Raw genomic sequence first — 13,669 nt, 5'->3', positions numbered from 1 at the left:
CCCACTTTGCCCAAAGCCCCGCCTCCCTATTCCCCCAGCCCCCTCTTTTGCTTTCAGGCCCACCTCTTTCAGACCCCCTTCCCAAATCTCAATCCCTAATTCCCACGGGTCCCTTTTCCCACGGGCCTGCCTTTTCCAGTTCCACCCCTGGCTTCCATAGTCCCGCCCTCAAACCCCGTAGACCAACTCAAATCAAGGCTTCCTCCTTAGGCTCCACCCCTCACGCCCGCTGGTTGGTCCCTGCGGACCACTTTCCCGCCCCGCAGCACACCTCGAATCCCGCCCTTTTCGCTTCCCCTCCTGAGAGCCTCTCCTCCCTTTCCCCTGTCTCCCAACTCCTGAACCCTGGCCTGGATTTCAATTTCTTAACCTGTGAAATGGGGGGTGGGGGAGGGGGGATAGGAAAAGATGCCCTCCCAAGTCTCCTCCCCGTCTCTCTTCCTCACATACACACCATAGTTGGTTTATGTCATTGTTATTATTAATGTTGAATTATAATGATAGGATTTATTGAACACGTACCATGAGCCAGACCATGTGCCAAACACTACATGCATTACATCATTTATTTCATATAGCACCTTACTTACAGGTGAGGACAGAGAGGTTCACATCCTCAGTTCACATGGTGGAGTGAGAATCCAAACCCAGGCCATTCTTCTCTATTAGTGCAGTTACTTACTCCTTTGTCTTCACTGGATTCCTTCAGTGTCTCCAGGGATCCAGGCAATTAGCACTCCTGAGTCAGAGACTGACACTGCCATTTAGATGGTTTTAGAGTTTCTAAAGTGTTTCCATGGGTGCACTGGCCAGGAGGGAGGCATAATCTTTACCTGAGGGGTAGGGTCCCAGGGGTCTCGAGAGAGAAGCGGGAGAAGAGAGGGAAAGGACTCGAATGTTAAACGGTAGTGCAGGAAAGGCTCCTTCACTTCTCTGCGAGTTAAAAGTCCACCTTGGGCTGAGGGGCCTGAGGAGAGGCAGAGTTACCTGCTGCTCCCACACCAGAGTAGTGGTGGCTCAATTAGTGCCAGCACTTGTGTGATCTCAGGAACAGTGCGGGGCTGGCAGCTTCAGGGAGAGGGTTCTACTCAGGACCCAGGAATTACAGAGAAAGCCTGTGTCAAGTGTTCCTTCACTTGACGCACACACAAACCCACCCACACACACACGTTTCTCAAAACAGGCTTGTATCTGCAAATCCCCACTGTTCAGAAGAAACGACGTAGGGTAACCTTGGATGTTTTCCAATGTTGTGTTTTGCCCTTGTATATTCTTACTGCTTTGGCATTTGCTGCTGCTCATCAGAACCAGAACCTAACATATGGCCCCAGATGGCCCCAGATGGCAGCTGTAGTTATTTGAGGGTGAACAGGTCACTGTTTCTTTACGTCTTCACAAGCAAGCTCCTGAGTTCCAGGTGCTTTGCCATCTGAAAACCCTCCCTCCCAGGGTGGGATTTTTTTGCTTGCTGTATTTATTTCCTTCCTGCCATTCCAGGAAGGAAACCCAGAATGTTTCAGTCGGTTTTTCTGTTTGTTTCTGCCTCATTCTTTGGGGACATAACACCTCATGGGTGGCAATATCTTATGAGAGGCCATCACTGAGGCAACATTTGTATGTGGGAAGTGGACCTGTGTGTGTGTGTGTGTGTGTGTGTGTGTGTGTGTGTGTATGTGTGTGTATTGTGGGGACTCATTACCCCACCTGTGGGTGGAACTGTAGAGCTGACACACCAAGACTTGCCCCCTGCAGAGACGCTCAGACATAGATGGTGCTTCCTGGGGGACAGTGCTCTGTGTGCCCTGCTCTGTCCCTATCCCTGACACAATGCCCAATATGTAGAAGATACTCAGTCACCATCTGCTTAATGAACACAGGATCTGATCCCCTACCCCTGCACTGTCCAGTATAGTAGCCACCAGCCCATGTGGTGCTGTATATGAAAATGGTGGCTGGTCCAAATTGGGATGTGTCAAATAGACATTGGATTTTGAGACTTAATGCAAAAAAATAGACTTTGAGACTTAATGCAAAAAAATAGACAATATTTTATATTGATTTAACATTGAAGAGATATTTTGGGTATATTGTTAAGTAATATGTTATTAAAATTAATTTACCTCTTTCTTTTTAGTTTTTTTAATGTGGCAAGTATAAAATTTTAAAACCCATACATGGCTTGCATTATATTTCTTTTGTCCAGTGCTGCTCTAGAAGTAGTATGGCCTGAAGATGTTGGACTCAAGAGTCCCAGCTCCCTGAGTGATCTTAGGCTAGCCCCCTAACTTCCCAAAGCCTCAGTTTCCTCATCTGTTTAAAGGAGGTGGACTTGGGGACTTCCCTGGCGGTCTAGTGGTTAGGACTCTGCGCTTCCAATGCAGGGGGCGCGAGTTCAATCCCTGGTCAGGGAACTAAGATCCCACGTGCCGCGTGGTGCAGCCAAAAAATAAAAATAAATAAATAAAGGAGGTGGATTTGGAAAGTGGCCGACAGTAGGTCCTGTAGTCAGAGCCAGCGGTGCTCAGGCTCAAGGCTGGCAACCCCACCTACCCTTTCCCTTGCCCCATCCTCCAGCCTGAAACAACCCCCTTCTTCTGGGACAGCCTCCTCCCTGCCCCCCACTCCCAGGAAGCCCTCCCTGAGTGCCCACTCCCTCACTCTCCCTACATCCACTCCCAGGGACTGCAGAGCTGGACACGGGAAGCCAGGCACCTGGCTGAGCTTCTGACCCTGAGCCCGAAAGCCCACAGGCAAGTCCAAGAGCTGGGGGCACTCAGACATCCAGCTCCACGGACAGGCACCTGTGCAGAGTTGAGGACAGGGCCCAGTCCTCTGGGAGGCCAGAGAGGCTGGCTTGCCCTCAGGAACCACCCTGGGGCCTCTGGGTTTCCCTGCACCTGTGGGCACAGGCAGGCCCTCAGGTCCCAGCCCAGGTGGCCAGGTCATACCACAGTGAACTAAAAAACGGTCTATGTGCTCGCAGGGAGACAGATTCCCAACTGCAAATAATGACTCAATGATTCCATGCCACTGTGGTTTGTACTGGGAGGGAAAAGCACAGGCTGCTTTGAGAATGTGTAACAGGGGACCTCACCAGCCCGGGGATCTGAGGGAGGCATCTTATTTAGACAGAGTACGGGGAGGAAGCATATTCTACGGGGGTGAGACGCCGAGGTGCGAGGGGGTGCTGGGGAGGGGAAAGGGCGACCCTCAGGAAGGCTGGGGCAGTGGTCTGGGGGAGGTGGGGGGTGTGGAGCAGTGTTGATGGACAGAGGTGGCAGGTTCTCAGAGTGGGTGGGATGTGGAGGTGGCAGCACTGGGTGCCTGGATGTGGGGATAAAGGAAAGGGATTCGAGGAAGTGCCCAGGTGCTTCCAGTGAGGGTGCCGTTTTCTGCAATGAGGAAGGTTGGGAGATGGGAACAGGTTGGAGGAAGAGAGGTTTCCCTGCCAGGCCTGGACTTCCTGGGGGCCTAAATCCTGCCCAAGCAGCCCCTGCTGCAGGGTGGGGCTTTGGTGCAAGGAACTTTCTGCTGCTGAGAAAACCACAAAGGACAAGGGGCCCCCACTGCAGGGTGGGGAGGGACCAGGGCTCAGCATCCACAGGGCTGCTGGCTCTGACACCTGCTGTCAGAGGCCTGCGAAGAGCCACGGGAGGGGCCAGGCCTTCTGAGTCAAGGGCCAGGGATGGTTCATCCAAATCACTGTCTTCAGATGTCCACACACGGCAAAGATGGAAGGGAAGCAATCTGTGCGGGCCGCAGGGGAGAAAAGGAAATATGGAAGGTAGACAGCAGCTCCAGACAAGGATGGTCTTTGCTGTTGTTACTGCTAGTAATAGTAATCACAGTAATAATAGTTACTATGGCTGCAGAACTTTTACTGGTGCCTTGCCCTGGACCGAGCACTTTTTTATTCTTTTTTGTTTTTTGCTGTGTTGGGTCTTCATTGCTGCCTGCGGGCTTTCTCTAGTTGTGGTGAGCAGGGGCTACTCTTTGTTGCAGTGCGCGGGCTTCTCATGGCGGTGGCTTCTCTTGTTGCGGCACGTGGGCTTCAGTAGTTGTGGCACGAGGGCTCAGTAGTTGTGGCTCACGGGCTCTAGAGTGCAGGCTCAGTAGTTGTGGCACACGGGCTTTGTTGCTGCGCAGCATGTGGGATCTTCCCAGACCAGGGAACCAACCTGTGTCCCCTGCATTGGCAGGTGGATTCTTAACCACTGCACCACCAGGAAAGTCCTGGACCAAGCACGTTACTTGCAGATACCACCTGGCCTGATGGGGGATGGTGTCCCCATCTTAAAAGTGAGACAGCTGGAGCTCAGAGGGGTGCAGTGACTTGCCCATGACCACACAGCCAGAAAGGGGCAGGACTGGGACCCCTGTATCAACATATAATGGGCCCCCTGTCACCAGAGTGATTAGGATAGCTATCCATACAAATTTTCAGGTGTTCCTCTCTTACACTTCAGGACTTGTTTTCCTCCCAAAGTCAAGGTATTTTAAATTTTCTTTGTGGATTCTTTTTCTTTTCTCCGTTCAATTACTAGTCGTTCATTTGTCAGTGAGCATCTGCAATAGGCCAGGCCCCAGGCTGCCATACTGGGGATACCACAGTGACTGAGGTGCAGTGAGGACCTGTCCTAGAGAGCAGAGGCTGTTCCTGCAGAGAGCAATCAGGGCCAAGATGGGGAAAGCCCAGAGGGAGTATCTAAGCCAGCCTGGAGGGTGGTCAGGGAAGGCTTCCTGGAGGAGGTGATGTCCGGGAACCCTGAAGGATGAGAGGAGTTAGGCAGGTGATGGGAATTGGATGGGGGAAGCATGACTCAGATGGAAGAGACAGATGGGCATGGATTCAGAAACGAGTGCCTGCACAGGAGCTGCTGCTTGTAGCTGATGGTATGTGGAGGGGAGGGGAGGGGAGGTGACGAGAGAGGACAAGGGGAGGGGTGTGCCTGGAGGTAGCCTTTCTCCCAAGGGCCAAAGTGAGGCCTGAGGGGTTGTTGGCCAGTGTGATGTGGTCAGATAGGCTTGGCCGAGGTCTCCATAGCAGAAGTGGATCAGATTCCAGTGGGCAGGCCTGTGGCCCAGCTGGAACTGCTGCTGCAGTCCAGGCAGGAGACGAGAGTGGCCAGGGGTGGTCCAGTGCTCCCTGTCATACTGTAGCTACAACTGACTTTTTGTTGTCAGTAGCCGGTCCAGTGCTTTGCTCAGGGAGGGAAGGACAGCAAGTACAACCTCATACACAGCTGTATCCACCCAGCACTTAGCAGGGGCCAGGCACACACAGGTCCTCAGAGGGACTTGTGGACCGAGGAAATCAGTAGTGTGGGCGTGGGGTAGGGTGGATGAGAGGGAGGCTGGTGAGGTCACCCATAAGCAGGTCCCAAAGGGGCCAGGGAACCGACTTCTCCCCAGGGTCGAGGTTGGATTTCAGCAGGTTTTCTGGGGTTTTCAGAAGCTTCCTCCAGCAGCAGCCACGTGGCTCTGGCTAACGGGGATCTTCTCTGTCCACCCCAGGAGCCACGAGGATGGCACACCTGCTGGGCAGCCAGGCCTGCATGGACAGCCTGCGCAGGGACCTCACCGACCTTCAGGGCACCATCGTGGACGTGTTCTCGCGTGCCGGGCCCATGCATTTCCCTTCCTGGAAGTTCCCTGACCGCATGGCCTGTGACCTGGACATGGTGGCCCTGCTAGAGCACTACGACCACGTGCCAGGTGACCCCGAGTTCACGCAGCTGTCCCACGCTGTGCTGCTGGAGCTGGTCATCGACAGGTGAGAGCCTGGACCAAACCTGGTCATCTCAGGATGCTGGCACCCACCCCATAAACCAGTAGCAGCCACAGGATCCACTTCTGGCGGGGTGATGACATTGATGACAACAATCACCTTTGACTGAATGCTGTCGGGGGCCAGCTTGGTTCAGGGCCCTCATAGCGATCTCACCTGCATCGTGCTGTGCTGTGTGTCTTTTTTTTTTTTTTTTTTTTTTTTTGCAGTATGCGGGCCTCTCACTGTTGCGGCCTTTCCCACTGCGGAGCACAGGCTCCGGACACGCAGGCTCAGCGGCCATGGCTCACGGGCCCAGCCGCTTCACGGCATGTGGGATCTTCCCAGACCGGGGCACGAACCCGCGTCCCCTACATTGGCAGGCGGACTCTCAACCACTGTGCCACCAGGGAAGCCCCTGTGCCATGTGTCTTATAGTCCACCTTCAGGGAGTTGCTGGCCACCCTGTTGGTCTCTGTGACACCACAGCTCTGACGGCTACTTCTCCAGCCACCGCCAGCTGCTTCCTTAGGGTTTCTGTGTGTCGAGGACACTACAGCTGCTGCTCAGACTTTCCATCCCAGGCTGTTTTTCCTGTCCCTTCCATGTGTCACAGGGCCAGACATGGGATGTGCTTTTCCAAATCCTGGCCCTGCTGGGAAGGAGGCCAGTGGATTCCCCTGCAGCCCCACCACTTCTACACTGTCTTTCACATTAGCATGGTCGTCAGCCTCCACTCCCTGGGGACCGCAGTCCAGGCTCCATGTGCTCCAAACCCTGCATGCTAATGAAGTCATGGGTGCCAGACAGGCAGGGACCCCAGCAGTTTGGGGATGACCTGCTTGGAGACAATTAGAAGCCAGGGTAACCACTCAGAGGCCTGGAGGAGCCGACGGTGTGAAAGCACTACCTGGACCCTGTAGGGGGCTGAACATGTGTGAGCCCAGAACACACCTTCCTTCCTTGCTGTGCCCTCTGCTAGGAGTGCCCCGCCTACTCGTCCCTGTGCTGGCCAAGCCCGTCAGGGCCCAGTTCACCCATCCGCCTTCTAGAAAGCTGGAGCTGACCCGCCTTCCCACCCCTCGCCTGGCCCGTCTGTCCAGGTCACTCTCCACCCTCCAGTGCTGCTCATTCATTGTCCCCATTCACAGAGGAGAACACCTTGGCCCAGAGAGGGGTATGGCCTGGAGCAGTCAGTAACCCTCCCCCAGGCCCTCTCTGCCCAAGGGCACAGTTGGTTTGGGATGACCCTCCTGCACCTGCAACAAGTTGAGGTCACTTATCTGCCCATGTTTTGTAAACACAGTATCTCTTCTTTTAAAACAGCCTGATTCCCATGCAATTACCTACTTCTCTTCCCAACACCCCTTTTCCTTAAAATTAGCCCCTGACTCAGGGTAGGATAGGGACCTGGCTCTCTCACTCCAGTCTCCATTGTGGCAGAAGCAGCTCATTCCACAGGAGAACCCCCACCCCCAACTAGAATCAGGAAACCGCAGGGCACACTGCCCTGCACACTCACCCTGAGGCTGTACGCAGCCTCCTCCGCTTTGGGGGGTCTCAGCTGGGTCCTCTGCAAGGTGAAGGCTCTGAGCCACATGGTGGAAGGCAGCCACTTACCCAGAACTTTCTGAGGACTCTGGACACAACCGAGGCAAGGCCCAGCCTCCCAGAGCCTCCTAGTCCAGTGGGGAGCAGCCAGGCAGAAGTGCTGCCACCCAGGAGGCCCCGAAGGGGCCCCAAGCTTAGCCCTCAGGGAGGGCTTCCCGGAAGAAGTGGCTCTTGGGTCAGGCAGAGCGTATTCTGAGACACTCCGAGTCCCTGACGCCCGTGCCGGTTCCCAGAGCAGGAGGCTGCTGGTCGTGTGGTGTGAGGGCACACTGGTGCTGGGCTCGGCCCCAGCCAACCCTGCCGTCTCTGCCCACAGGCTCCTGCTGCTGCTTCAGAGCTGCGCGAGCTACTTGGAGAACCTCGGCGTGGAGCAGACGGTGCCCCCCGCCAGGGCTGCCAGGCCCTGCATGTCCGTGGGGCTCACGGTGCGGCGCTTCTGGAACAGCCTGCTGAGGCTGGTCATGCTCATTCAGCAGGTGGCCCCCCAGGTGGGTCAGCCACCCGCTTCCCCAACTGCAGTCACCCTCACATCAGTCCACCTGCTCCAGGCTCCTCGCACACCACATGTGCACCGCATCTGGCGCTGGCTCCACTCTGGAGCCCCCACTCAAGGCCCATGCAGCCTGGCAGTTCGCAATGCAGGCCTTGGGGGTCATGTGTGGGCCATCTGGTTCTGCAGGTTACACTGTGGGGCTTTGGAAAAATCCTACCTAGTCTGAACCTCAGTTTGTTCATCTGTGCAGTGGGGGTGATAACAGGCCCTACCTCCCAGGGCATTGTTGGGTGTTTGTATCGACCCCATTTGTTATGGGTTATTCCATAACCCTCACAACCACCTGGTGGGCAGGACCACTGTCACCATAATGGGAAGGAAACTGAAACTGACAGTGGCTTCAGCAACACAAGAGCAGACAAGTCCACTAAGCAAGGGCCCAGTACCCGGCAGCTGTGTCTGTCACTGTATTACCCTCCCAGTGCCATGCATGTAACAGCATGGAGCCTGGGCTTGGTAAGCTGAGGCAGCAGAAAGGAGAAGGCATGCTCTCTCACTCACCTTGGTATCAGATATCATCTGAAGGTCTGAGCATCAGGAGTGGCTACTGTCACAGAAATCCCCAGAGAGCTGGTCACCTCCCAGGCCCATCTCCCTCACCTGCTTTCCCTTTCTCTTCCTGACTACAGAAAAGGGCAAACCAAGGGGAGACCCCCACCTCCAAGCCCACAGCCAAGGGCGAGCCAGCCAGGAGCCCTGAATTTGTGACTGCCAAGCTCATCAAGCCCACCTCACCAATGCCAGGCTTGCCCCAGACCTGCCAAGAGCTGGACAGACTCCCTGTCAGTGTCTCCCTGCAGTGTCCAGCCAGGACGGCCAAAAACACCAGGAGTGTCCACTCCCAGACCATGGAGACAGCCCTGGTGCCCTGTGATGCATGCACCAGCGTCCAGGGCAGCCTGCAGGAGGTGGGCAAGATGGTCATCAGCCTGTGTCAGAGCCAGAACTTGCCCTCGTCCTTAGGCCAGTTCCAGCATCTGGTGCAGGACAGCATGGGGCTCAGGCCGCTGCCAGCCACCACCATGGGCCACTGGGCAGCCGAGCAGAGCAAAGACCTGGCACGCCTCAGCAAGCACATGGGGGCCCTCACTCAGCTTGTGGGGCCCCTCAGGGCCCAGCTGGAGGAGGCTAAGGGGCAGAAGGACAGACTGAGGAAGCAGGTGGGCGAGCTGGAGCAGGCCCTGCAGCAGGAGCAGGGGGCACAGCGGCGGCAGGCGGACGAGGCCGAGCAGCGCCTGGCCCAGTGGGAGCACGACAGGCGGCAGCTGCTCGCAGGTCTGTGCCTGAGGCCGGACCCTCAGTGCCAGGCTCTACCACAGCCTGAGCATGGGCTCCTCCAGGAGCAGACCCTGCAACGGGGCTGTGGGTGCTGGGAGTCGGTGTGGAAGAAACCTGGACTGGGAGTGGGCAGCAGACGCAGGGAAGGGAAGGCAGGGGAAAAGGGGTGTGCTTATCAAGCTGGTTACACTGTGGGTAACGGGAGCTTAATCCCACTGGGGAACGCAGGAGCCTGTGTAGAATTCCGAGTCGTCCCACGAGAGGGGTGAGGGAGCGGCGGATTCATACACTCACTCCTGTCGGTCACCAAAGGGGACTCCTGGGAAGTTCATCCCCCAGGTAGCTCCAGCCAGCTGAGGCCCCTCTTTGGCTTCAGTAGAAGCCGTCAGGCAGAGAGATGCAGCTATTGCACTCCCAGTGGGCCAGCTCCTGCTGAAGTTGTGAGGCCTGAGGGAGTTGGGCAAGTCACCCCCATGGAGGACACTGAAGCCCAGAGAGTCAGCCAGCCGACAGGAAGCAGAGTGGACAGGGACCCAGGCCTCCTGGCACCTCCCCAGAACTCCTCCACCCCGGCTAGGGCTGCCACCATGCTGTGGGGTGCACTGGACGTTGAGGCTGCGAGCCAGGCCCAAGGGAGCCTCTGAAGGGCCTCTCTCTCGGCTGCCATAGAAACAAGTGACCTCAAGACAAAGGTGTCCACCCTGGAGGGGGAGCTGAAGCAGCAGCGGGAGTCCACGCGGGCCATGGGTGAGGAGCCCTGCCATGGAGCCCTGTACCGTGTGCCATGTGCTCAGTGGATGGACCAGCACCCTCTGTCTCCTGGGCTTCGGGGGCAAAGCTAAAGGGAACCACAGAGGAAGCTGGGTCTGACAGGCCACACTGTTGGGTGATGCCACCTCCCACCCAGAGAGTACCTTCTGTTTTCAGAACCCACCTCAGGCAGGGTTCAGAACCCCATTTTGTGGCTGAGGACACTGAGGCCCAGAGATGTGCTGTGACCACTGCCCCCCTTCCCAGGTCTTGTCCTGGGTCAGAGGCAGTGCAGGAACTCCCCAGGGCTCCCCCACTCTACCCCCTCCCCCGCCCGCTCAATCCTGCAGAGACGAAGGCCCAGGAGCTGCAAGAGGAGGCTGAGCACAGGGCGGAGGCTGAGAGGCAGGTGCAGCAGCTGGAAGAGCAGGTGCAGCTGCTGGCAGGGCGGCTGGACGGAGCCAGCCAGCAGATCCGCTGGGCCAGCACAGAGCTGGACAAGGAGAAGGCCCGTGTCGATAGCATGGTCCTCCACCAGGAGGTGAGGTCAGCGCCTGGTCTCCTGCAACGAAGGGAAGAGAAAGGGCTCCCCACTGACAGGGGGGAGACACTGGAGACCTAAGGAGAAGAATTCCTGAGTGGTGACTGTGACTGGAAAGAAGTGGGGGCGAGGTCTGCTTTCCAGGGGGGGCGGGATCTCCAAGCTTGGGGGTCCTGGCCTTGCCAGGTTTGGGGTCTGCTCCCTTCTTCCCTCCACCCCTTCTACTGCACACATGTGCACAGACAGATGTAGCACAAGGGGGTGGGCTTGGATACAGCTGCCTCCTTTGTCCTGCATGTCTGGGCCTGGCCCCATGGGCCTCATGGCCTTCCTCCTGCCCATCCCGGCTCAGTCCCTGCAGGCCAAACAGCGAGCCCTGCTACAGCAGCTGGACACCCTGGACCAGGAGCGTGAGGAGCTGAGGGGCAGTTTGGCTGAGGCCGAGGCCCAGCGGGTCCACGTGGAGAAGCAACTGCAGCATGTGCAGAGCGAGAGGGAGCAGGGGCAGTGCCAGCTCCAGGCCCAGCAGGTGTGAGCAGGCAGGGCGAGGGGGCAGGGGCGGTACTTCCCTTTCTCTGGAGGAACCTGCAGCCAGCTAAGCACCTGCGGGCCTGCCCCATGCCTGGGGAGTGGAGGTGATGGGGTGTCCCCAGCGGGCTGGGAGCCGGTCCTCAGTTCTGAGCCTCCCCTGCCCCAGGAGCTGCTGCAGAGCCTGCAGCGAGAGAAGCAAGGCCTGGAGCGGGCAACAGCGGATCTGCAGCTGACCATCTCGGAGCGAGAACGTGAGCTCGTGGAGTTGAGGGAGCGGGAGAGGCTGCTGGTGGCCTTTCCGGACCTGCACAGGCCTGTGGAAGCCCAGATCCAAAGTAGGGGCCCGGGGTTGGTGCAGAGGGCACGCCGGGGCTGGGGGTGGGCAGCTGAGGGCTCATCAGGGCAGGACACGGGTCCACAGCAAGGGTGGCAGAGCCCCCACAACACACAGGTGCTCTGTGTGTTACCCACTCCTCTGTGTGGATGGGGACACAGAGGCCCAGTGGGGAGCTGACCGCTCAGGGTCACCCAGCCAAATCCAGACCCAGGTCTGGCTACCTGTGTAGCCTGTGCTCTTTACCACGTCACAGGCCAGTCCTTGCTCAGCTTCCATGTCCCCTGTCCTGGCATCTCCCCAAACTACACCATGGGGCCAGCTCCAGGGGCACAGCCCCAACTGTCCAGTGTCCATGGGAGTGCTAGGGACCCATCTCAGTGGAAGACTGACTGCCCGGCGGCCTGGGTTCTCGTCCCAACCCCTCCAGTCCCCTGAAGCTCTGGGGTGAATCCCCGTGCAGAGCTGTTGGGATGATCCACTGCAATCTAGCTTGTCATGATAAGTCATCACTTGTGAGTGCTGGGCCCTTGTGTTACCCTGTCAACCACCCCGTGAGGCAGGTAGCAGCCGCTTGTGACAAACCAGGAAACTGATAACCAGAGCAGGCAGCACCTTGCCTGGGTTCAGAGTCAGGGGGAGCATCTGTCCCCCCCAGCAGTGGGAAAGAACATCCTTGCTGAATTCCTGAGACTCATATCCAAGAGCCGGCTGTGGCTTTGAACGAGTCACTGTCTCCCAGGCCCTCCGGAAACAGGTGGCCTTGGAAGAGCTTCACTTTCTTACCTATGTGCTAAATTTTTGGTGAGCTCCAGGTCCCCCTCAGCTCTCAAATTCTGCAAGGCTTTGGTCACCTCCCAGCAGGCAGGGGAGTAGGGAGTGCAGGGGGAGGGGGGGGAACAAGGCCTCAGGAGAAAAAAGATGAGGTGGGAGGTCCAGTATGCTGACCCCGCCCACCTGCAGGGCCACCGGCAGGGGACCCTAGGCATGGGGACCCTAGGCACGTACCGGCTGGCGTGTCTGCCCTCTGAGGTCCTGTCTCGTTGGGCACAAGAGGCAGACCTGATGGGGTGGGGTGCCAGATAGTGGGTCTCCACAGGCTCTGGCAACGTCACGGACGACATGGAGAGGCAGGTGCAGGCCAACGACATCCGTATCCGGGTCCTACAGGAGGAGAACAGGCGGCTGCGATCCATGCTGTCTAAGATCCGGGAGGTGGCCCAGCAGGGGGCCCTCAAGGTGGGCAGCATGGCTCCCCCACCTGAAAGGGGCCGGCCCTTGGGGACTTGGAAGAGGCCCCCAACCCAGCAGAGGTCTTCAGCTTCCCCCAGGGACTCTGCCGTCAGCCCAGCTCATTGCACATGGGGCTCTCAGGTGGCTTTAGGCTGTGCTTTTGTGAACCATCTGCCACGATTCAGGAAGGCATGAGGATGTTACCGTGCCTTCTAGCTCCAAATCCCCCCTCTAGCCCTTTGAACCTTTATTTCAAGTGCACCAGGAGCCTTGTGAGAAAGCAAACCTTCCCACCCTTACCACGGCTAAGGACAGGCCTTGGAAGGCTTTCCAAACCCTGCCCCTCAGAGGAAGGGGCCATGGCGACAGGTTCAGGCCCTCCCGCCTCCTCTATGACACCCTCTCTGTTCGCTGCAGAGGGGATCCTGGGCCTTTCTGAGCTTGCTTTTCTTTGCAGCTGATCCCACAGGACCAGCTCTGGACCCCTCCCAGCAAGGGAATCCACAGAGCAGCACCCCCAGCCCAGGCCCAGAGAGCATCTCCAGGGTGAGTGAGGCTTTGTCAGAGGCGGGGCATATGGGGGTGGGGTGGTCCCCCTCGCTCACAGGGGATCTTGCCGTCTGATCCTCCCTCAGGCCCCTGGGCAGGCAGCACTCACCTGGCAGCAGGACGGCCAGTGCGGGCAGGACCCTGCCGGGCCAGCCCCAGGCCTCCCCGCCTCAGCAGCCCTGCAGTCGACCCAGCAAGTCCTCCCTAGAGGATGTGACCCACTCGACCAACTGTGCCCAGAACCCCATCCGGGCCTTGGCCAGGCTAAGAAGGAGACTGTCACCAAGCCGGGGCCAGGCCGGCCCTGCATACCAGCCCCAGGAGCGGCCCACGTAGCCTGCAGTGGGGTGGGGCTGGAGGGCGGGAAGCTGGCAACCCACCCCATGTAATAAAGCCCAGGCCATCTGCTCACAGCAACCTTGGCCTCACCACACTGGCTCAGCAGGGCAAGAGTCCTTCCTTCCCTGTCCTGAGTCCCCGGCCATGTGGGTCATTGGCCAGCAGAGGTCTGGCACACTGTGC

At 57.9% G+C, this 13,669-nt stretch overlaps 1 protein-coding gene across 1 annotated transcript; it reads left to right on the top strand.

Moving 5' to 3' along the window:
- The first annotated feature begins 5,525 nt into the window (after positions 1-5,525).
- CCDC157 (coiled-coil domain containing 157) lies at positions 5,526-13,483 on the top strand. The gene is made up of 10 exons (XM_065890175.1): positions 5,526-5,773; positions 7,695-7,866; positions 8,561-9,206; positions 9,879-9,956; positions 10,310-10,500; positions 10,853-11,029; positions 11,198-11,366; positions 12,465-12,604; positions 13,056-13,144; positions 13,234-13,483. The coding sequence occupies exons 1-10, from the start codon at positions 5,526-5,528 to the stop codon at positions 13,481-13,483; spliced, it is 2,160 nt and encodes a 719-aa protein (XP_065746247.1).
- The last annotated feature ends 186 nt before the right edge of the window (positions 13,484-13,669 follow it).

Source organism: Phocoena phocoena, chromosome 13, assembly GCF_963924675.1.
Source record: "Phocoena phocoena chromosome 13, mPhoPho1.1, whole genome shotgun sequence".
NCBI lineage: Eukaryota > Metazoa > Chordata > Mammalia > Artiodactyla > Phocoenidae > Phocoena > Phocoena phocoena.
Note: the sequence above shows the minus strand (reverse complement) of the source record. Positions and strands in the feature narration are given on the sequence as shown.

What these genes read in the sequence shown, in the direction of transcription:
- CCDC157 (XM_065890175.1), top strand. Translation starts at nt 5,526, where the DNA reads ATGGCACACCTGCTGGGCAGCCAGGCCTGCATGGACAGCCTGCGCAGG. An exon ending in GCATGGTCCTCCACCAGGAG is followed by an intron (nt 10,501 to 10,852) that starts GTGAGGTCAGCG and finishes ATCCCGGCTCAG; the next exon opens with TCCCTGCAGGCCAAACAGCG. An exon ending in CCCAGCAGGGGGCCCTCAAG is followed by an intron (nt 12,605 to 13,055) that starts GTGGGCAGCATG and finishes TTTTCTTTGCAG; the next exon opens with CTGATCCCACAGGACCAGCT.